General features: G+C 36.8%; 1 protein-coding gene across 4 annotated transcripts in view; it reads left to right on the top strand.

Annotated features, from left to right (window-relative positions):
• LOC117325503 (cAMP-dependent protein kinase catalytic subunit alpha) overlaps positions 1-23,720 on the top strand; it is a 141,195-nt gene that overhangs the window by 79,890 nt on the left and 37,585 nt on the right. Inside the window, exon 1 of one of the 4 annotated variants that reach the window (XM_033881773.1) lies at positions 5,494-5,779. The exons of 2 other annotated variants lie outside the window; for them this stretch is intronic. In XM_033881773.1, the coding sequence (XP_033737664.1) occupies positions 5,764-5,779 (16 nt within the window). In that variant the 5' untranslated portion in view covers positions 5,494-5,763. Of the gene's footprint in view, positions 1-5,493; positions 5,780-20,658; positions 20,825-23,720 lie in introns of those variants that run through there. One more of the 4 variants, XM_033881769.1, reaches the window with a different exon arrangement.

Below are 23,720 nucleotides of genomic sequence, written 5' to 3'. Positions count from 1 at the left end.
CGGTGTATTTGGTAATATATCTCAGTGTGGGCTCCGATCAGTTGGAGTAAACAAAACTATCACTTGTGTTATCATCTTGACGGAAATCTATTTTGAAAGACTTAGTCATGATGGCGAGTTCTCTCACTTTCTGTTCTATAAACAAACCAGTTTGCATCGCTTGAAAAGTTTAGCCACTGACTGTTTTCACTCAAGTATCAAGTTCTTCATCCAATAAAGGAAAGGAAATCATCTTAATTTTTATTTCTATCCGCCATCATAAAACTTCTATTGTCTATTTTGTAGGCACAATTTGATCACATGGATATCGTACATTTTTCTCGCCCTTTTCGATTAAGGCTCTTACTCTTCTTGTATTTACGGTCCTTTTCGAATCAGAATTTTCTATTCTCGCAGTTACGGCCCTTTCCGATTAAGCTCTCTGAGTATTCTCGCAGTTACGGCCCTTTCCGATTTAGCTCTCTGAGTATTCTCACAGTTACGGCCCTTTCCGGTTTAGCTCTCTGAGTATCCTCGAAATTACGGCCCCTTTTATGTTTATACTCTTGAATAATCTCAAGAGTTATGGCCCTTTTCGATTTAGACTGGGGATTTTGTCTGATTCTCTATTCTCTATATATACACATGTATTTTGTTGGTAAGACAACCCTCAGATAGTATTAGATACCTAATGATAAAACTTTATACAGTCTCATACGCACTGTAAGGAGGTCCTTGTCGTTGTCGTTGTTGCCATTACCCCCCCCCCCCCCCCCCCCCCCCCCCCTCAGTTCTGTTCTTATACATTGTAATTGCCAAAAAATATTCACTTGTCCAATCTTTTAGAAAATATCATTATTTAAACTTATTTTGAAATTAAACAAATGCGCTTTAAAAAAATAAAGTTTAATCCCGATCAAAAATGTTGGTAACATTATATACTGATATCAAGATAAATGCATTTGTTATTAGACCGAAATCCATTTTCGACATTTTTGAAGGTAAACAGATCTTAGTTCTTTTAAAAACTAAATACCAATCCCAGCAGGAATCAACCTGTCTGAAGCCCTACGTACAGTTTTTAAATATCTGAGTGATATTTAATAGTGGAGGACTTTTTTTCTCGTAAATTCTTTATTTTAATTCTGAATAAAAAGTGTTATGTTCTGTTAAAGGGTAGACGCATGAATCAGATTGTAACAAAAATGTTGATAAATATTTATATTTACATTTTAACTATATAATGTTAGGATTTAAAAGTGGGTCATCAAACATCAGTTTACTGTCTCCGGTGAGCCGTTTCTCACGATAGGTGAAAAAACACATTTTAAATGGTATGACGATACTTTCTAAGTAAACAGTCAGAATATCCTAACGTTTTATTATCGAGACTGAATACCTATCGAATCTCACCTACCGAAAGGACAGGAGAGTTTTAAGCCGAGGTACGGTTTCTGTTGTCCATCCATCAGACCACATGTCCATTACACGTTTGCTGTGTCAACTTACCGTCAGATCCGTAAATGTCACAAGTGTATTCGCATTATTAGACACACAATATGTTGGACAAATTACAATATCGACATTATCTGTCCGTGGTCAAGACACACACCAAATTAATAGAATTTTGCCACCAAACTCCCTGTCGCTCTTTCTAACCGTCGTAGTTACTAAAAAGATTTATGAAGCTTCGCGGATAAGTTCAAATATCGACATTATTGGTCAAAGATCGAGGTCATTGGTATGTTTGAACATGTATTTTTGAAATCACATATTGAGCATCATGGACACAATTGCTATGATTGAGGACAACACGCCGTATGAATAATACCAGCATCAAGTTATAGACCGGTGATTTCAGGTGGAATACAATTAATACACTTTCTTTTTTCTTCTGTGTCAGTAAAAATGGCTGTCATATCGTAGCTTATGATTGGTCGAAATTTAGATATTGACCGATTTTGTTGAAAATTGTACTGTGTAGAATATGACACCGGAAATAAGATGCTACGTATGTGTTCTAATTGGACGGAATGACTGTCATTTGCTGGCTTTTTGTTCGTCAAAATTAAGATGATGGAGGCTCGGTGGTCTTCTGGCACATGCGTTGCGTGTTGTATCCTTGAATAGGATCCTTTTCTCCGTTGTGTTCCAGTCGACTCAGCTGTAAATGTGTACGTAGTAGATGCTGTGTGTAAGCTGTAAGCGCCGAGATGGCAGCTCCGGCTGTGTATGGCCCTCCTGGGAGTTAGGATAGTCATTGGCTTGTTCTTAAAGGCCCAATAACCACGGATGATAATAGGCGAAAAGCTTTGAGATAGTTATGATGCTATGAAATAGCGGTTTACAAACCTCCAAATTAGTATTACTACTTATGATCATGTTTTCCAATTTGGTGCTTAAGTTAATTACAACTTATGGAAAAACATAGCAGGCTCGGTTATCTTCCATAAAGACTGTTTGGGTAGATTGATGAGCTGATGTAACGGACGTTCCAGTTAGAACTTGTTATACAGTATCGTTCATCCTCTCGGACGTTCCAGTTAGATCTTGTTATATAGCATCGTTCATCCTCTCGGGCGTTCCAGGTAGAACTTGTTATATATTATCGTTCATCCTCTCGGACTTTCCAATTAGAACTTGTTATACAGTATCGTTCATCCTCTCGGACGTTCCAGTTAGAACTTGTTATACAGTATCGTTCATCCTCTCGGACGTTCCAGTTAGAACTTGTTATACAGTATCGTTCATCCTCTCGGACGTTCCAGTTAGAACTTGTTATATATTATCGTTCATCCTCTCGGACGTTCCAGTCAGAACTTGTTATACAGTATCGTTCATCCCCTCGGACGTTCCAGTTAGAACTTGTTATACAGTATCCATCCCCTCGGACGTTCCAGTTAGATCTTGTTATATAGCATCGTTCATCCCCTCGGACGTTCCAGTTAGGATTTGTTATATAGTGTCGTTCATCCTCTCGGACGTTCCAGATAGAACTTGTTATACAGTATCGTTCATCCCTTCGGACGTTCCAGATAGAACTTGTTATACAGTATCGTTCATCCCTTCGGACGTTCCAGTTAGAACTTGTTATACAGTATCGTTCATCCCCTCGGACGTTGCAGTTAGAACTTGTTATACAGTATCGTTCATCCTCTCGGACGTTCCAGTTAGAACTTGTTATACATTATCGTTCATCCTCTCGGACGTTCCAGTTAGAACTTGTTATATAGTATCGTTCATCCTCTCGGACGTTCCAGATAGAACTTGTTATACAGTATCGTTCATCCTCTCGGACGTTCCAGTCAGATCTTGTTATATAGTATCGTTCATCCTCTCGGACGTTCCAGTTAGAACTTGTTATACAGTATCGTTCATCCTCTCGGACGTTCCAGTTAGATCTTGTTATACAGTATCGTTCATTCTCTCGGACGTTCCAGTTAGATCTTGTTATACAGTATCGTTCATCCTCTCGGACGTTCCAGTTAGATCTTGTTATACAGTATCGTTCATCCTCTCGGACGTTCCAGTTAGAACTTGTTATACAGTATCGTTCATCCACTCGGACGTTCCAGTTAGATCTTGTTATATAGTATCGTTCATTCTCTCCGCTCAGGCAAAACAATTATAAGTTATGTTCTCCAAATCTTCTAGTTCTGGTTCTTCTAATGATTCCTTGTCCTGGCCATAACTTCATTCTGAACTCTTTAAGATATTTGATCACACCGTAACTTTGACCTCAATGCCAAGGTCAAATAAATGCAAATTTTCCCAATGCTTGCCCGGGCTTCAACTTTTAAACAATTAAAGTTATATTAAAGAAATTTTCTGTACACCCATTGACGAAGTACATTGCTCTGTCATCGGATCATTGCAACCTTGACCTCAATGTCAAAGCGTCAAATATGTTCGAAATCTATCCGTGCCATAAAGTCCCGAACTCTGTTTTGAATAGTTTATTGGTCTGTGGAATAATGTTTTAGACTATCTTACAAGAGAGGAAGTCCCAAATCAGTCATAATGAAAAAATGGCATTTGTTTAATCGATCGTCATCGGAATCGAGGGTAAATTTGGCTATGATACAAATCAGCACAGACCATCCTTCTATATAGTGCCAAAGCCGAGACTGTAGGGCTGGTTGTAATCAAATCGAGTACCCAGGATTACTAAAGCGGTTTTCTATTTAGATTTATGCTGTTATACTTGCATTTTCTCTGCTTTGCCACTTTGCAACTTTAACAAACAAAATGACCTTGGCTGTCGAAATGGCGTTAAACAACAATAAATAAAACAAGATAGAAAGCTACCAGAACATAATTCTCACACAGTTCCGGTCTGTGTAGTGATATGAAGACGTGATTGTTTAAATTAAATTGATGATTTTTTGTTTATTCCCGCTGACCATATTTGCTATAAACTGTCTCGTGTACTCGTGGTCAGTCTCGTGGTCAGTATCGTGGTCACGTGAACAGGTCCCATTGACATGTAGCGACACTATTACATAGGTATCATACAACAGGAAATATAACCTGCCTTCTATGAAAAACTATAATTCTCACTGAAGTGTAGACAGATTAATTATAACGCTGGAGTATTACAACCATTTTAATCTACAATTTCGTGAGAGTTACAAGATAATGACTCCCCGAGGAACGCAGTTTAATGTATAACATACTGTATACGCATAACAATTTACATTATGAAATAGCGACGTTCTACTGACCGAATTAAAACTGCTTATACAGTTGGTCCATATAAATATGATGAAACATTTGTATGTATTCAAATTTACAATACTATTGCACAGTTACATTCCACTAACTTTATACAGTTGGTCCATGTAAAATATGTTGAAACAGTTGTATATATATGTATTGTAATTTACAATACTTTTGCACATAGCTACATTCTACTATCTTATTAAAGATATGTTTGGATTGTAGTATACTCCGCATTATATTAACCTGGTTTATCTAGATTTGTTTTCTCTGTGTCCTTTTTAACAACGTTCCCTTATCCTGTATATGAAATGTCCATGTTGTATACTGCTTGGTTATAAATAAAGACTAAAACGATATGTCCACCGTTATCACTGGCCGAGCCTAGCCCCCTATCTCGTAACTCTACAATTATCAGTGTAGATTAAAGCGTTCTGGTCAAACTTTTAAAACTACAAATACAACTCAATATAGCTTCGTCTTATCGCCCTACTAATAAAACTCGACTATCCTCGGTCAGTATTTTCTCCAGGTAGCGACCCAGAATACCAATCTTCTTAATCTTGACTTATATATTTATTCCTCTGAAAGCTTGCGAGTTTAAAACAAATCTTTGCTTTCCTCTGGTGGTTTAAACACGCACGGTGAAGTGTAAACAGTGTTTGAAGGCAGTGTATATATAGTCGAATGTAAGGACAGAAGGAAGAGTTGGAGGAAGGTTAGCACAGGGGGAGGTGTATATATACAGATACATATAATACACGTGGTGCTTCTCTAGCACATTTACTGAGAGCTACCAAATCAAGCACGCGTTACAAGGTGCAAAAAATTCTCTAAGTTATTTTCCCCGGAGATTTCGTTTTGGTGCAGTGGCGAGTGGAAGAACAATCACTCACAAACTGTTTAACATACATTGGAAAGGTCATAAGTCATCTGTAACAGTGTGGTCGGGATCGGTACTTTGGATCCGGAACTGTTTTAAACACTGACCAAGGAGTTCCTGTTCGTGGACATTTACCTGTCTGTATATAACTGTGTGTTTCGGAAAACTTCTGCAGTTGGATCATGGCGGAAGAGTTTTGTAAGTAATCAAAACAAACTACCAAACGACCTCTTTTAACGATGAAAACAGCTCAGGAACAATATGCATGGGTGGTCCCCCTCTTCGCCTACACAGATACCGTCCAGTACTTCAGATTAGTTTTAGCTATAATAACCCATTTTCTCACGCTGTTTTCACTTCATGCCTTTAACTGCTCGAGTTAATTTTATGATTTGAGTAATATATGCATACTGTTCAGATAAAGTATAAGTTAGATACATAGAAAACGATATCTTGTATTGGTATCTTATAGAGGTGTACTACATATAGTTCTGGAAGGTTTTTATCATGGCTTGTTTTCCCGATAGTCACTTTATTGACCAAGAAATGTACTTACACTATCCTATAGCAAAAGGGCTGTCGGTGGTATGACGTTTATATATATATACGATTCAAGTTAACCAATGCATGTAAAATATCATACAAGTCCGAATGGGCTTTGTCTTGTTTCGGTTCCACTATTGAAGTTAAAGAGAAAATTTCTTTTCAAAATGTCATTATATTACTGTCTGTAAATGGGCTGTTTTACAGACATCCAATCCAGTGTATTAGTGATTCAATAACAGCTATTGTCATCAGCTATATATACCTGTATACATCAGGTGTAATTGAAGAGCGATAGTCTGAATGGTATATACGGTTCAAAGTGATTCCTTTATAATATGAGATAATTACAATTATTTAGTATTGGTATATATATAGATTTTACATTAGAATAATTTGTGGTGTAGGATCGTATAGTGAATGTTGAACTTAACCTGTGTGATTTATAATAATATACATCCCTAAGGTAGATATTTGTAACACCAGCGGCAGCAACAACAGCAACACTAGTAACAATAAAAACTATAACAATAAAAATGTCAACAGCAACACTAGTAATAATAAAAACTATAGCATTGCCAACAAAAACACCAGTAACTTTAACTATAATAGTAACAGTGTCAACAACAACACTAGTGACAATATCAACAACACTAGTGACAATGTCAACAACACTAGTGACAATATCAACAACCATAGCAATGTCAACAACACTAGTGACAATATCAACAACACAGTAACAATATCAACAACCATAGCAATGTCAACAACACTAGTGACAATATCAACAACAACACTAGTGACAATATCAACAACACTAGTAACAATATCAACAACACAGTAACAATATCAACAACCATAGCAATGTCAACAACACTAGTAACAATATCAACAACACTAGTGACAATATCAACAACCATAGCAATGTCAACAACACTAGTAACAATATCAACAACACTAGTAACAATATCAACAACCATAGCAATGTCAACAACACTAGTGACAATATCAACAACACTAGTAACAATATCAACAACACTAGTGACAATGTCAACAACACCAGTAACAATATCAACAACCATAGCAAAGTCAACAACACTAGTAACAATATCAACAACCATAGCAATGTCAACAACACTAGTGACAATATCAACAACACTAGTGACAATATCAACAACACTAGTAACAATATCAACAACACTAGTAACAATATCAACAACACTAGTGACAATATCAACAACACTAGTGACAATATCAACAACACTAGTAACAATATCAACAACACTAGTAACAATATCAACAACACTAGTAACAATATCAACAACACTAGTGACAATATCAACAACACTAGTAACAATATCAGCAACACTAGTAACAATATCAACAACCATAGCAATGTCAACAACACTAGTGACAATATCAACAACCATAGCAAAGTCAACAACACTAGTGACAATATCAACACCACTAGTAACAATATCAGCAACACTAGTAACAATATCAGCAACACTAGTAACAATATCAACAACCATAGCAAAGTCAACAACACTAGTGACAATATCAACAACCATAGCAATGTCAACAACACTAGTGACAATATCAACAACACTAGTAACAATATCAACAACCATAGCAATGTCAACAACACTAGTGACAATATCAACAACACTAGTAACAATATCAACAACACTAGTAACAATATCAACAACCATAGCAATGTCAACAACACTAGTAACAATATCAACAACCATAGCAATGTCAACAACACTAGTAACAATATCAACAACACTAGTAACAATATCAACAACACTAGTAACAATATCAACAACACTAGTAACAATATCAACAACACTAGTGACAATATCAACAACCATAGCAATGTCAACAACACTAGTAACAATATCAACAACACTAGTAACAATATCAACAACACTAGTGACAATATCAACAACACTAGTGACAATATCAACAACACTAGTGACAATATCAACAACACAGTAACAATATCAACAACACTAGTGACAATATCAACAACACTAGTGACAATATCAACAACACAGTAACAATATCAACAACACTAGTGACAATATCAACAACACTAGTGACAATATCAACAACACTAGTAACAATATCAACAACACTAGTAACAATATCAACAACACTAGTGACAATATCAACAACCATAGCAATGTCAACAACACTAGTAACAATATCAACAACACTAGTAACAATATCAACAACACTAGTGACAATATCAACAACACTAGTGACAATATCAACAACACTAGTGACAATATCAACAACACAGTAACAATATCAACAACACTAGTGACAATATCAACAACACTAGTGACAATATCAACAACACAGTAACAATATCAACAACACTAGTGACAATATCAACAACACTAGTGACAATATCAACAACACTAGTGACAATATCAACAACACAGTAACAATATCAACAACACTAGTGACAATGTCAACAACACTAGTGACAATATCAACAACCATAGCAATGTCAACAACACTAGTAACAATATCAACAACACTAGTGACAATATCAACAACCATAGCGATGTCAACAACACTAGTGACAATGTCAACAACACTAGTGACAATATCAACAACTATAGCAATGTCAACAACACTAGTAACAATATCAACAACACTAGTGACAATATCAACAACCATAGCAATGTCAACAACACTAGTAACAATATCAACAACACTAGTGACAATGTCAACAACACTAGTGAGAATATCAACAACCATAGCAAAGTCAACAACACTAGTAACAATATCAACAACCATAGCAATGTCAACAACACTAGTAACAATATCAACAACCATAGCAATGTCAACAACACTAGTGACAATGTCAACAACACTAGTAACAATATCAACAACCATAGCAATGTCAACAACACTAGTAACAATATCAACAACCATAGCGATGTCAACAACACTAGTGACAATATCAACAACACTAGTAACAATGTCAACAACACTAGTAACAATGTCAACAACACTAGTGACAATATCAACAACCATAGCAGTGTCAACACCAGTTATATACTTCCTGATTAGTTACCTGGCTTTGTTGTCCCGCTAGATTGATCATCACTTCCACTCCACGACCCCGTGACGTGTTACACGCAACAAGAGATATCTGCTTATTAAAAATCGAAAATAACCGAGACTGATAATTTATTTTCAGATCCTAGATAGGCTCGTTGTAAATGGTGTAGTTGCTTAGGAGATCATAGCGATAATTCGTTGTCTTCGTGAGAAACATAAAAGGTATTTCCGGTTACTTGTCGACCTCTTCAGGAGTATTAACTACACTTCCGGTTCACCTCATGATCAGTTGCCAAGCTGTTGAACATACCTTCATTTCCCCGCCAATAATTGCTTCCATTGACAAGAGTACCTCAGTACGTACGAACAGAAATATGTTATTTTACTATCAGGATGAGACGATATATTTAGCACGAACCAGTCTGGCTTTGGTAGTGCTTACTGTTTAGTGTAAAGATGGATCCCTAGATTTCTAATGAAAATGTGATAATAAACGTCTGTTAATCATTGTACAGTCTTTAGCATGTTATTATATGCCTTAGGTTTGAAAACAATCACATCCACATAATTGCATGTAAACATGTCTGTTGGATGGCGCCCCTATACTAATGCTTAGCCGGTATACGTAAATTATTACTATACAAACAAAGAAATGATGGAGACCAGATGTTTTATATAAGGCTATCAAGTCTTTCATCTATTTTGTCTACAGGCGATCGAACCCTATGTTCCTCAACTCTTACCCTCATCGAACTGACCTATAAAATACGAAACCTCTTCTGGTCTGCAGAATCTCTGTTAGGACAACGTTTGATGACCACAGTTTAAGACTTCTCGGTCGTAACAAAAACTTCATTGATAAACGTTCGTCCTGTTCAAAACTTTTATCACATAAACAATATGTAGCCGATTTCGTGTTGCTCGAGGTTCCTCGATTGGTCCTCTAAGTCGGTCTGGTCAGTATTTTGGTGGCGCGAAGTTGATGTCGACTTTATAGTGCTATCTCGCTGAAGCAACATCTTGAGACTGCCTAGTTCAGTGTGTGGACGAAGTTATACAGCAATGAAGTATCAACTTAGTTAAGTGTGGTCTTATTTATAGACTGTCTAGTTCAGTGTGTGGACGAAGTTATACTGCAATGAAGTATCAACTTAATTAAGTGTGGTCTTATTTATAGACTGTCTAGTTCAGTGTGTGGACGAAATTATACTGCAATGAAGTATCAACTTAGTTAAGTGTGGTCTTATTTATAGACTGTCTAGTTCAGTGTGTGGACGAAGGCTATACTGCAATGAAGTATCAACTTAATTAAGTGTGGTCTTATTTATAGACTGTCTAGTTCAGTGTGTGGACGAGGTTATATCAACCTTAGTTAAGTGTGATCTTATATATAGACTGTCTTGTTCAATGTGTGGACGAGGTTATACTGCAATGAAGTATCAACTTAGTTAAGTATAATCTTATATATAGACTGTCTAGTTCAGTGTGTGGACGAGGCTATACTACAATAAAGTTTCAACCTTAGTTAAGTGGGAGCTAACTTCTAGGATAAGAAAATGTGCCCTTGGAGGTTGTTTATGCTACAGATTGACCTGGTGTAATCGAGGTCTTCCATAAGGACGTGATATATCAACTGGATAGTAACATGAACGACGAAATGGTGCTTCCGAGATTAAAATGGAAATATTTTGCAAGAAATCGCCTCCCTTATTTGTTATGTACAGTTTGAATGTTTGCAAGTTTGTAGTTTCCTGTATGAGTATTTATTATCCGGAGTTTATTTCTGTTTCAACGTTGATATTTTGGCGGTTGATATCTGTATCAGTTGTTACAGACTATATACTTTGTTAGAGTCTAGAGTTTATTTCTGTGTCCGTAGTTAGTCTAGAGTTTATTTCTGTGTCCGTAGTTAGAGTCTACTAGAGTTTATTTCTGTATCCGTAGTTAGAGTCTAGAGTTTATTTCTGTATCCGTAGTTAGAGTCTAGAGTTTATTTCTGTGTCCGTAGTTAGAGTCCAGAGTTTATTTCTGTATCCGTAGTTAGAGTCTACTAGAGTTTATTTCTGTATCCGTAGTTAGAGTCTAGAGTTTATTTCTGTATCCGTAGTTAGAGTCCAGAGTTTATTTCTGTATCCGTAGTTAGAGTCTAGAGTTTATTTCTGTATCTGTAGTTAGAGTCTAGAGTTTATTTCTGTATCCGTAGTAGAGTCCAGAGTTTATTTCTGTATCCGTAGTTAGAGTCTAGAGTTTATTTCTGTATCCGTAGTTAGAGTCCAGAGTTTATTTCTGTATCCGTAGTTAGAGTCCAGAGTTTATTTCTGTATCCGTAGTTAGAGTCTAGAGTTTATTTCTGTATCCGTAGTTAGAGTCTAGAGTTTATTTCTGTATCCGTAGTTAGAGTCCAGAGTTTATTTCTGTATCCGTAGTTAGAGTCCAGAGTTTATTTCTGTATCCGTAGTTAGAGTCTAGAGTTTATTTCTGTATCCGTAGTTAGAGTCTAGAGTTTATTTCTGTATCCGTAGTAGAGTCTAGAGTTTATTTCTGTATCCGTAGTTAGAGTCCAGAGTTTATTTCTGTATCCGTAGTTAGAGTCCAGAGTTTATTTCTGTGTCCGTAGTTAGAGTCTAGAGTTTATTTCTGTATCCGTAGTTAGAGTCTAGAGTTTATTTTCTGTATCCGTAGTTAGAGTCTAGAGTTTATTTTCTGTGTCCGTAGTAAGAGTCTACAGTTTATTTTCTGTATCCGTAGTTAGAGTCTAGATTTTATTTCTGTATAACTACTTACAGTCTAGGGTTTAACGTATTTCCAGTCTGATAATATGTGGTTTCGTTCCAATGTTAATATTTTAAGTAAGGGTCTCCCATCGGGCGCCGTCACTAACATCACACATAAGATATAAGTATTGGGTTATCACGGTATAAACAATATCCATGTATATATATTACATACTCTCACTTAAGTTTTCGAGATAAGATACTGTTAATAATTTCTTAAACAAAACATGCGACCAACGTTTGGTCCCGTTATAAAATCCTGCGTAGATAAGGGCTTCACTTTAGCTTGATGAAAACCATCCGAAAATATCATTTCTAAAAATAGCCAGGTTTATTTTCGTTGACTGCAAAAGAGGCTATAAAAGTGATATATATATATTGATATATTGGTAGCGGCGAACTCATGAAAAGGTCACGAAGCTCGGTAATATACGTGTGGTACATAAAACTAGTGTGTTTAACGGTTATAGATCACTAAGATCACCTGCCTGTCTATATTGTACGGTACTATGGTTAACTGTACTGTGAAGCGTAAACACTAAGCTTGTCTATACAAGATTGACGTCTCCTATATATTATGCAGTAATCGATGGTAGAATTGCTTCTGCTGGTGAGAACATTGTTCTAATCACACACATGTAATATGACTCATCTGTGTATCATATCTCCGTTCTCTCCACTAAATGATTGCTGGCATTTCTTTTTTTTCCTTTCCTTTTTTTTCCTTCTTCTTTTTCAGTTATCATTGTTTTGTTTTGTTTTTCAAGATTTGACCTTGAACTCTTCATCAAGGTATTGATGAGTGACGATTGCTTTAAAAGCTTGAACGTCACGGAAATCTAAATTAAAGGGAAATATCATTTAAAGGAAACTGACTCTTCTCTTCGTTCTTCGACTGTTCACTTTATATGAGGCTTTGTGTTTATAAAGTGTAACAAACCATGAAATATGTGATACTACACATGTATAATTATTTAAATCATAGAATTATTTGATACTAACGATTTGTTATAAGTATTTGATAATAATTGATTATGATATTACATACTGATTTTAGTTGATCGAAATATCTGTCAGGGTTCACACTGACCTGGTCACCGTATACAGTGTATTATAACTCTTAAATTTAAATATCGAAAAGTATTAAACGTTTGACGAACTTGCCCTTGATATATTATAGTCATAATCACAATAAGCTCTGTCGACGGGATTTCGATACCGTGTATATATTACTAGGTTATAATTATCACATATAGCACCGGACGGGATTATACAGACTTAGGCCGTAGTAACATAGCTAAATAGCACTGCAGTTACATTTTATCTGCTAAGTAGCACAAGTTACATTTTATCTGCTAAATAGCAATGCAGTTACATTGTATAAGCTAAATAGCACTGCAGTTACATATAGCTAAATAGTACTGTAGTTATACATTTTATCAGCTAAATAGCACTGCAGTTACATTTTATCTGCTAAATAGCACTGAAGTTACATTTAATAGGGTAAAATTGTATCAAATAAATAGCACTTGTTACATTTATTCTGTTTCTGTTGGATTATCTTACGGTACAAACTGGACAAACACTGTCAAAGTGTCGCCAAATTAGCGGATCATTGCGACAGGAGTTAGTGACATACCCTTCCAATATACAGGATCCTCGGGGTCGATTTGTCTCTCAGCTGTAAGATATGTACATATACACTAACGTATAATGATGTTCAGTTCAGGACATCCCTTATATCATTAGAGGTATTGATATCCACTTCCCTGTTATGAAACAGGTTTAAGTAAATTTTGACAAAAATAAGACTTTCTGCTGGGTGACAAGAGTGGAATTCCTAACCTGGTGTAGTATTAACTATAGACACAGCGATCGTGGTATAATCTACCATTCTCGCTAAAACAGACTTGTTTTGGGCATACCATTAAACAGAGAGTATAAGACATGCAAGTTTAAAAAGAATAGCGGGAACGAGTCCATGTACATATAGTATAACTAGTTGGGGCTAAAATGCAACCTTGTAGCACTCTTTTGACTTGGCTGAAAGAACCATCTACTTTAAGAAACAATGGGCATGATTCTAATATCTTAATACTATTAATGGCTTAAATGGGTGTTAGAGCTGGTGTTGTGTGTAATCTGTATGTATATATGTATGTATATCGGGTACCTGTAAAACTACTAAGTACATACTACTAGTTGGAGTTACCTCCCCTTGTTTGATGTTGGTGCCAGTTAAAGTTTGGGGACACATGATAAAAAAAATACTTAGTGATATCCATGTCTCGGGGGCGGAGTTCTGGATATTTTACAGACTTGTACAAGTAGGTCTAAGTGGTTGTATCTTTAGAACAACAATAGTTAGCGCGTGGGGGCACGTACACCGAACATATACACGTGTGTATGCATTTCTAACACATCTCTGTTGCCGTTGTTACATACATATTTAGTACATATGTTAATACGTGTTTATCAACACACTAACGATGTACACAAAGCGATAGAGTATTCCATGTGTGAAGTCCGATACTCCAATATGGTACATAACATACTGACATACATTGTACATCATATATAGAAATTGTAGTAAAGTTATCTGAAATGAGGAGGCTACAAAGAACAGTCTTGTGTTTGTTTCGCGGCTGGGCTTATCGCCGCGAGATAATCGGTGTTATTTTGGGACTGTGTCTCCTTCGTGGTAGCTGGTGGCTACCTCACTGAACAACATACGGGAGTCCGGTCATATGCTATCCAGAGCAATTTGTATTAAGTGTTTTGCCCAAGGACTCAACCACGACGGCACAGAACGGTCCGTATCCTCGTCTTCCTGAAACACGAAACGCCCGAAGTAGGGATGGAACTTCACATCTCTGATATTCATCTGTGACTTATTATAATGGAATCTCTGTCTGACTTATCACGGCCCCAAACCTTGTGTTACAACCAGAAGTGTATGTTATATTAAGACAAGATTAAATTAAAATTGAACTTATATGATAATATAGCGTCGATTCAAACTCAATCACTAGACATGTACAAGATGATGTACGGAATGTATGAGCTGTGGGGGAGACTGTACAGGGTAGGAACACCTTATTTTTTGCTATGCCAACTTCTATGCTACTGTCTACAGCTCTAGCCGATCTCTTAGTCTATATATAAACCACAAGTCTGCTAAAGCTGGTAAAATGTACTATTAAAACACAGGGGCGCGTTTCTATGTTTCACAAGAATTTTGTACAGATCCCCAGCTCTAATGAGATGGATATATACAAATATACACAGGGATTTGTGTCACATCTCTGCGGTATATTTATGATAGGAAACATACCCATCATTGTTTTGTTTTGTTTTCTATATTTTGAATAGAAACTAATCCCTGTGTTTGGAATATCTAGTATGTGTGTACTGTTAATCACAGGTACCGTTCACATTTTATTTTCCTGTGTTATTATAGATATATTATTTACTATATGCTACATATGTATGTATGACATACCCATGTCTGCACTGTGTGATATCTATATAACATCTAGAAGCCACACACAGGGACAAATTGCGACCGGTACATGTGCTTTAAGTGCTCAGAAATTGATCTGGGTTTCAGTAAAAGATTTATAACATTTTGATATTCTCGCTGTTATATAAAAGCGAAATACAGAATGACCTCATTTTATCTTACTTTCGTGAGTTTAATTAAAATGATAAGCTTTACATTACGTTTCACATGGATCGAAATTATTTGTTGGCCTCATTTAAAATGTCAAAGAGGACGCCCTCACTATGACGTAAGATGTTTCTACTCAAGAATCCATTGATTGGATGTATACACGGACTGTTTACGTATATGGCAATGAATTCGATTAGGGTCGCTACGAGCGCACGAGGGAAGGTTGTTCTCGCTATCAGATCTAGCGCACTGTACCATGTTATCTGAAAACATCACCTTTTCCTGTGTTTCGTCAGTAATTCGACCTAATTAGACGTACGTTAATATTTTGTTGTTTACAGTTAGTAGTTGTAGGGCACACAATCTCGGTGTACGGGCGTAAACAATAAGGTATGCAATTCATCATGTATAAACATGCAACTTTGACAACCGGTAAAGGACCCGGATACATAGGTATATTGATATTGATACATTTGTATGACTGTTTGTACATGTACTTTATTTTCGTAAACAAAGAATAAATCCCCAATCCTCACTTAGAGTTATGGCACCCACAAAGATTTGCCCCATCACCAGGTTTTAGCCACAATACACAGATCACATTCCAGGTGGCGCTGAGGTGAAAGGAAAATGGTTGGTAATTGCAGTCAAACAGGATACATAGTTGTCTCAAATATATCAGTTTCTGATAGTAACGTGATAATGTTATCCGAAAGATCACGGTTAATACGTAAACAAAACCACTGGAACACGTCTGGCATTGACAACCACCTACTTTGACAAGATGTCTGCTCAATGTTGTGTGAAAATCGGTAGTGGTGGTGACGGGTCGTAATTAAAGCTTTTGGATTCACGAAAAAAAAAAGCATCCTTTAAATCGACCCTTAACATTATTCCCATTTATCTCCGATATTGTTTAAAAGTTGGGTAGTATGTAAACAGATAAGAGTATATCACGTAGTTTGGAGGACGTGTGCAAACAAGTGGGTCTACATCCATTGTAATATGAAATCAGTTTATTTAAATTTATGACCAAACTACACAATTGTTGGTGTCCAATAACTATACATGTTTACCTGTGAGTACCTACTTAAAGTTGTCTTCATCTAGTCTAAATGGCCTCGCGTCCAACCCCCAGAAAGGCCTAATGGGGAATCCAACTTAGAGATCACTAAAATAAAAACAGGACGGGTACCCGGCCAGGCCACACTATTCAAACACATGTATATCATCCGGGTGTTCCATTTTCCCTAGTTCACTGTTAGTGAGAACATTGTTCAAAACCATGTATTAAAAACAAAAATGCTAATTTTACGTGTGGCGAGTGTGCCAGTGTGTTTACAGATGACATTACAAAGCGAATCTGTTATGTATGATAATGAATTGTTGACAGTTTGAATCCCTCTCCCCAAAACGTAAATATTTACAAGTCAATTTGTTATAACTTTTTTTACCTACCGTGAAACAGTTTCTTTGCTATCTCACAAAGTCGAGTAATTTACTGATGAATGCGGATTGTATGGTATGCCCTATCGTGCCAGCAACGTAATGCACGCGTATTACCCTAAGACCACTTTCAGGAACGTGAATTTAGTTTGGACGCTATAAAGGAAAAGACATATGCAACATCACCGAAGTCGATTAGGATAAATAAGCATTAATCTTGTAACCGTTTTCACCGACACGTTCTCGAATGAGATTTACTCGGGTTTATACTTCCCTGTATCACTGTTCCCCTTTTGAAACGTTTACCGAGATCTTCACGGCAAAATATCTGATTTAACTGTAAATGATTTCGCTAGTCTGTATATGGTCTTTATCCTATACAGACATTTCAATTGGCAGGGTGTTGATCTGATTACATATAGATCAGTGTACCCAACCCTAGGGCTGTATGTAATGCATATTGAAATTCGGGAGCTTATGTCTATCTTTGTGGTACGGACAAACTTTTTATACAGTTGTTAGTTTTATGACGCCGATATATTGAGTCAGAGACTTGTAGATTATATCACAGAGATTCGCCGATATATTGAGTCAGAGACTAATATGTCATATTATAGAGATTCGCCGATATATTGAGTCAGAGACTTAGATGTCATATTATAGAGATTCGCCGATATATTGAGTCAGAGACTTATATGTCTCGCCGATATATTGAGTCAGAGACTTATATGTCATATTATAAAGATTCGCCGATATATTAAGTCAGAGACGTAGATATTATATCACAGAGATTCGCCGATATATAAGTTTGTAATTTCAGCGAGAGCCGTTTCGTTGATATCGCTTCAATGGCAAGGCGTGGGCCGTGGTTGGAGAACATTTCCTTTTGGTTCAATGACCGGTAAAATATAAACAATATTCTTAAAGGGATTTTAATATTTCTTTTGATAGCATTAACCGGCTTCATATTCACACTTAATATCAAAATATCTCTTCAAACACTTTATTTTAGTATGATATGCAATACACAGTACATTCCAAGGTCGTATTCTTGGTGATTATTCATTTCCTATTCAAAAATTTAAGCCTACTTATATATTTCAATTGTTGAGTTGTTGTTTTTTACTCGTGTGAACCTAGCCCCCTTGCCTTACTCTGACCTTATGTACACCTGCCTTTCTACCAGGAGAATTGGCTGTGTGCACAGTTGTTTCTGGACGTCGTTATGTACATCCGAACAAGATCAAAGTCCCTTTATGCAGTTGGCGAAGACACGCCCTTTTATTTCGTGCTATGTTTACATAATACATCCGAAATTGTATATTTTACAGACACTTTGAATATTGTATAAGACATGATGTAGATTTACTGTACGAAGCCATTTACCTCGTGCGCTGTGACACTTTCTGACTTACTCCCATTTTGAATGAATTATTTAATTACCATACGTACTACTAAAACCACTCACCAAGTAATGTCTACTGTCCCCAAGTTAGACTGTCTCGGTTTTTTTTTGCCCTGTTCCACCCTATGATACCGTCTACCATCGGTACTCCTGTGTTCCTTTCGATGTCTTCGAGACGTTTCCCTTGCAGTTTTGTTATATTTAAGAATGTAAACGGCATAAAAATACCGTATTTTAAAGCCCAAATATATGTAAAGTGAAAGATAATATTTTCATTATCTAATAACTCGCTCCAAATAAAAACCTGTAGTAGTCATGTCTAGTATAGTCGAAATGATGATTGTATACGTGCATATAGAAACCTACATCATAAAACGAAAATACCACGTGGCGTAACGCCGGACAAGTTGCTCGAGATCTGAGCTAGCACGCGATCTGAGGAGTTGTATATCCGGACATGAAATACGATTTATGAGTTTAGATTTGGTAAGATTAGAATTCGGTTGAAATGAGATATTAAACAGGTCTGATTACTCAATGAGATATTAATATGTAGTTGTGTATACAACTAAGAAATCCCTGTGAACGTATGCCTACCTTGTTTACATTGTATGAACAAAGTTGCCGTGGATATTTTACAAATAACGTAATTTAACTTTTATCTCTGTAAATGTATCATTCTATCTTGAATGGGTCTCGGTGGAAGTAACAGCATCTGATGAAGATCCGGGAGTTGTGGTTTGGTCGCTACCCGGGGCTGGGGTATAAGGTGACTGCTCTACCTTACTGTTGAGTCGTACCATGATGACCGTCAGTACATCCTCCTCAATGACCTTGCCTTTTTAAAGCTGTTATGAAACTACAAGTGTTCACAATTTGATGCAATCACTTCCAGGAGTTGTCGTTCCTTACATTTGCTGTTAATGAGCAATCTCTCTACCAAGTTGATCTTTACCCTCACTTACATTGTACAGTGCGAGCAAGTGTGGGTAAGAGCGACAACTCTGAGTATAACAGAAACACTTAGGAACGATAACTCTTGTTAGAGATCGAGTATGTGGCTTCGTGAAGAACCTGGAGTGTGTGTCTACGCATTCAATCAATAGAGTCTTTTTAACATACGTCGATCAGTATATTTGGATTTAAACTTTTGAAAATCGTTCCTACTCATCTCCATATCGTATTACTCGAAGGGTGATAATGTCTTGTTCCATACAAGGTCTATATGACTCTTAAGTTGGCAAACAATTTCACCATTGTTTTTGTTAATTAGGGCAGCTCTGTCGTCTGCCTTGATACAATAGTACTACTTTTGTAGTATATCTAGACTTGTCAGCTCGGGATATGTAATACACAGGCGTTTGTAGAGAAGACTTTATTCTGATAATTTCAATATTTCCATTTATAACAGACACTGTACAGCGAGGCTTAAACATGAAATGTTAAGTCGGATGGATTAAGACTATGTCACTTTACCATGATATAAAGGTGACTTAAGGCTATATGCTATCTCACTAGAACAAGGAATTATAAATAATATAAAATTATTTCTATATTAAAGATCTATTATATTATGATTAAAGTTGATTTTACAACAACAACAAAAAACAAAAACAAAATCATTGTTCAACACATTCTCAATAATTAAAAAGAAATAAAGGAGGATAACTCCAAAAAAGAAGTTACATCGGTAAAGACATTTTTCTGGCTCACAAGTGCCTGTGGTATTGTTAAACACAATGACAGATCAGTAAACCTGATAATCAATTATCATTTCTGATCAAATATAATAGAGCGACCTTTTAAAGTCTCCAATTTGTACGTGCTGTAGAGTGGGGATATTGAGGGCATTTTTAATTTCAACTTATTCTCAGTAAATTCTTTAAATCTACCTAATTTACCATAGGTTAAACATTCATGGTAAAAGATACAATACTAGACATTAATTAGGCATTCGTTTACCCAGGTATGTTTAATGTATGTACCGATAGAGGCGATTGTCCTTCGCTTGGCCTCCACCGAAGGTTTTTTTTTTAAATGATTGGCACGTCTACCCGGGTACATACCCGTAAAGCTATCGGCTCTCGTCTGGTGTATATAACACTCCTATCGGGTTAAAATACAGCTAATCATGTTTATTTGATCCTATTTAGTACACAACGCTACACCTCCGCTACATCGTGTGGGATTTTACCTCAGTGTGAAATAGAGGATAGTTATTCGTAAATACTACGTTGGATATTTACAATCTATTGTTACGTGTAAAAGAAAAATGAGCAAAACTACAAAGAAATCCTCAGGAAGCAAAGACAAAGACCTGTGTAAGTAATAACATAAACGTTAAGGAGCACTGGGATATTTACTGACATACTCGTATTTACGCTGTAAAACCAACATCATGGTGTTATTCACATTTTATTTTATTAATCTAAAATATTTGTCTGAGCTATTTTGTTAAACTTGTATAAAAAAGGGTTAAACTTGTATAAAAAAAAAAAAAAATTAAAATTGTGACCAGTATATTGGTTTCATATGAAAACATGTACATGTACGCTGTAGTTTATTCAGATAAAAAATCAGTCTGTGTTTATACGTGTATATTAACAAGTGATCCTATGTCTAAGTGCAGATATACTGTATAACAGGTGTGTATGTTGGGTTAGGCGATCGATACACGTTAAGTATATACTTCACTTTCAGATTATTTTTATTTGTTTAAGTTTTACAACTGATCACAATAACACAAGACATGACACAATATTTACATTCACGACGACATCGATATGCCTTTATCTTTACACAATTCACTTCCTCGCTTAAAATCTAATTAAACCTGTAGCCCGGGTTTCCTCTGGTCCCGACACCAAACTTGAGACATTATGAGAGTACACCAGAGATCTATCCGTCAGAATGTTTCAAGTCTGGTGTCAGGGCCAGAGGAAACTCGGGCTATCAGTCAGAATGTTGAAGTCTGGTGTCAGGGCCAGAGGAAACTCGGGCTATCTGTCAGAATGTTTCAAGTCTGGTGTCAGGGCAAGAGGAAACTCGGGTTTTTTTTGTCAGAATGTCGACCTCTGGCCCTGACACCAGAGGAAACTCGGGCTATGTGTCAGAATGTTTAAAGTCTGGTGTCAGGGCCAGAGGAAACTCGGGTTTTTTTGTCAGAATGTCGACTTCTGGCCCTGACACCAGAGGAAACTCGGGGTATCTGTCAGAATGTTCAAGTCTGGTGTCAGGGCAAGAGGAAACTCGGGTTTTTTTGTCAGAATGTCGACCTCTGGCCGTGACACCAGAGGAAACTCGGGCTATCTGTCAGAATGTTTCAAGTCTGGTGTCAAGGCCAGAGGAAACTCGGGTTATCTGTCAGAATGTTTCAAGTCTTGTGTCAGGGCAAGAGGAAACGCGGGTTTTTTTTGTCAGAATGTCGACCTCTGGCCCTGACACCAGAGGAAACTCGGACTATCTGTCAGAATGTTAAGTCTGGTGTCAGGGCCAGAGGAAACTCGGGCTATCTGTCAGAATGTTTAAGTCTGGTGTCAGGGCAAGAGGAAACTCGGGCTATCTGTCAGAATGTCGAAGTCTGGTGTCAGGGCCAGAGGAAACTCGGGCTATCTGTCAGAATGTCGAAGTCTGGTGTCAGGGCCAGAGGAAACTCAGGCTAAGTGTATACGTGAGAAAAACAGTCATTGACGTAACCAGTTGATTGATTTATATCGTGAACCACCTGCATATTTAATTGAAAGCTGTCTTCTCCGGGTATATAAATCAGGTTCTAAACTGTTAGGGCGCAGCTTCCGTCTTACTTAACACAATATTCAAACATCTGCCAAATTATCCTATTTTAAGGATAGATCTGGACAATGGAGATTTGTATTTAACCGTGAACCCAACCTGCTACAACACCTGGACTCGTACTCTAAATAGACAAAATTTGCGTTCAACCTGCTAATTATGACAATCAGTACTTATATGTAAACAGTATATCGTGATGTCATTCAGATTGTATATCTATACAACGCTGGCGAAAAACATAAAGAATGTTTGTCAGATTTTTTTTTATATATTAGATGGCAAGAGTGGATGTTTGTTCTTTTTGTCACAATATAATTATATATACAGTATCCTGTTGAAAAATATGCACCAATTCTTTAAAATGATATTTATGCATATTAGATTCCAAATTTCGTTATAGATTTCCTCTCATAACAGATCATTAAAGTATTTTAATGAAAATAATCCGTGTGTTATTCCTTGGGTAAAATTAAATACGGAAATGTGTTTTAGAGTAGTTTTACATGTAGTCGGCCAAACTAAAGTACGGAAAGCCAAGTCGAATGCCGGGAGTCTTTTCTTCTCGTGCTTACGTCCTTGCCTTACACGTGCCATAAAGTCACATGACCGTATACAGGTAGTTTGAATTGTTATACTGACAATGCCATACCTATATAAGAACTATGGTATCCGAGTGTATCCTACTGGTGTCAAGGCCATGTGACAAAGCTAATCTGATGTTATCTTGTCTGTAGTTGGCACCACGTCCCCTGAAAGGAAGATATCTCTTTATTCGTACTGTTTCAGTCTGTAACACTGGATTATGTCCAATTTGTACGTCCAAGTGTCCGAAGAGTGACATATGTCTTGACTTGCAGGACAATAGGCTTGTGTTTAGATAATTATGAGTGTTTTATTTTGATCCTTATATAAACCCGATAGATATATTTGTTTTAAAATATATATATTAAATTTAGATACACAAAACTGTAGCGTTTTCTATCGCTCCACACTATCAACAATGGAAGCTCTAACCGCAAGTTCATTAAAGCGTTGTCTTTTGTTTCCGAAAAAAAGCATATCTGTATGCGGTGTCGTGGTGGGAGTGTCCCAGCTCACGTGTGACCAAGGCTCGTCATTACCGTGGTTCAATCGCATTAATGAGTTCACACTCACGCTTATGGAGCCACGTAACCATTGCGTTGTTACCCATTGTGTGTTATTATAGTGAACCTTTTCATCAAGGCACTTATGAACGTCATTGTAGATTAGTACGGCGGTGAAAGTGTGTTGACCCCTGCGGAGGCCAAAGAAAAAATCCCCGGCTATGATTATCAATAAATCGATTGACTTTGGCTGGCCAGAGACCCTTGGTCACTTCGGTCAAGCAGCCGAGACAATATCTAAATATCACGCCGTAACAGTGTGTACTGGTCATCTGATTAC

The sequence above is a fragment of the Pecten maximus genome, chromosome 4 (assembly GCF_902652985.1).
Source record: "Pecten maximus chromosome 4, xPecMax1.1, whole genome shotgun sequence".
Taxonomy (NCBI): domain Eukaryota; kingdom Metazoa; phylum Mollusca; class Bivalvia; order Pectinida; family Pectinidae; genus Pecten; species Pecten maximus.
This window is presented reverse-complemented; position numbering and strand designations above follow the sequence as displayed.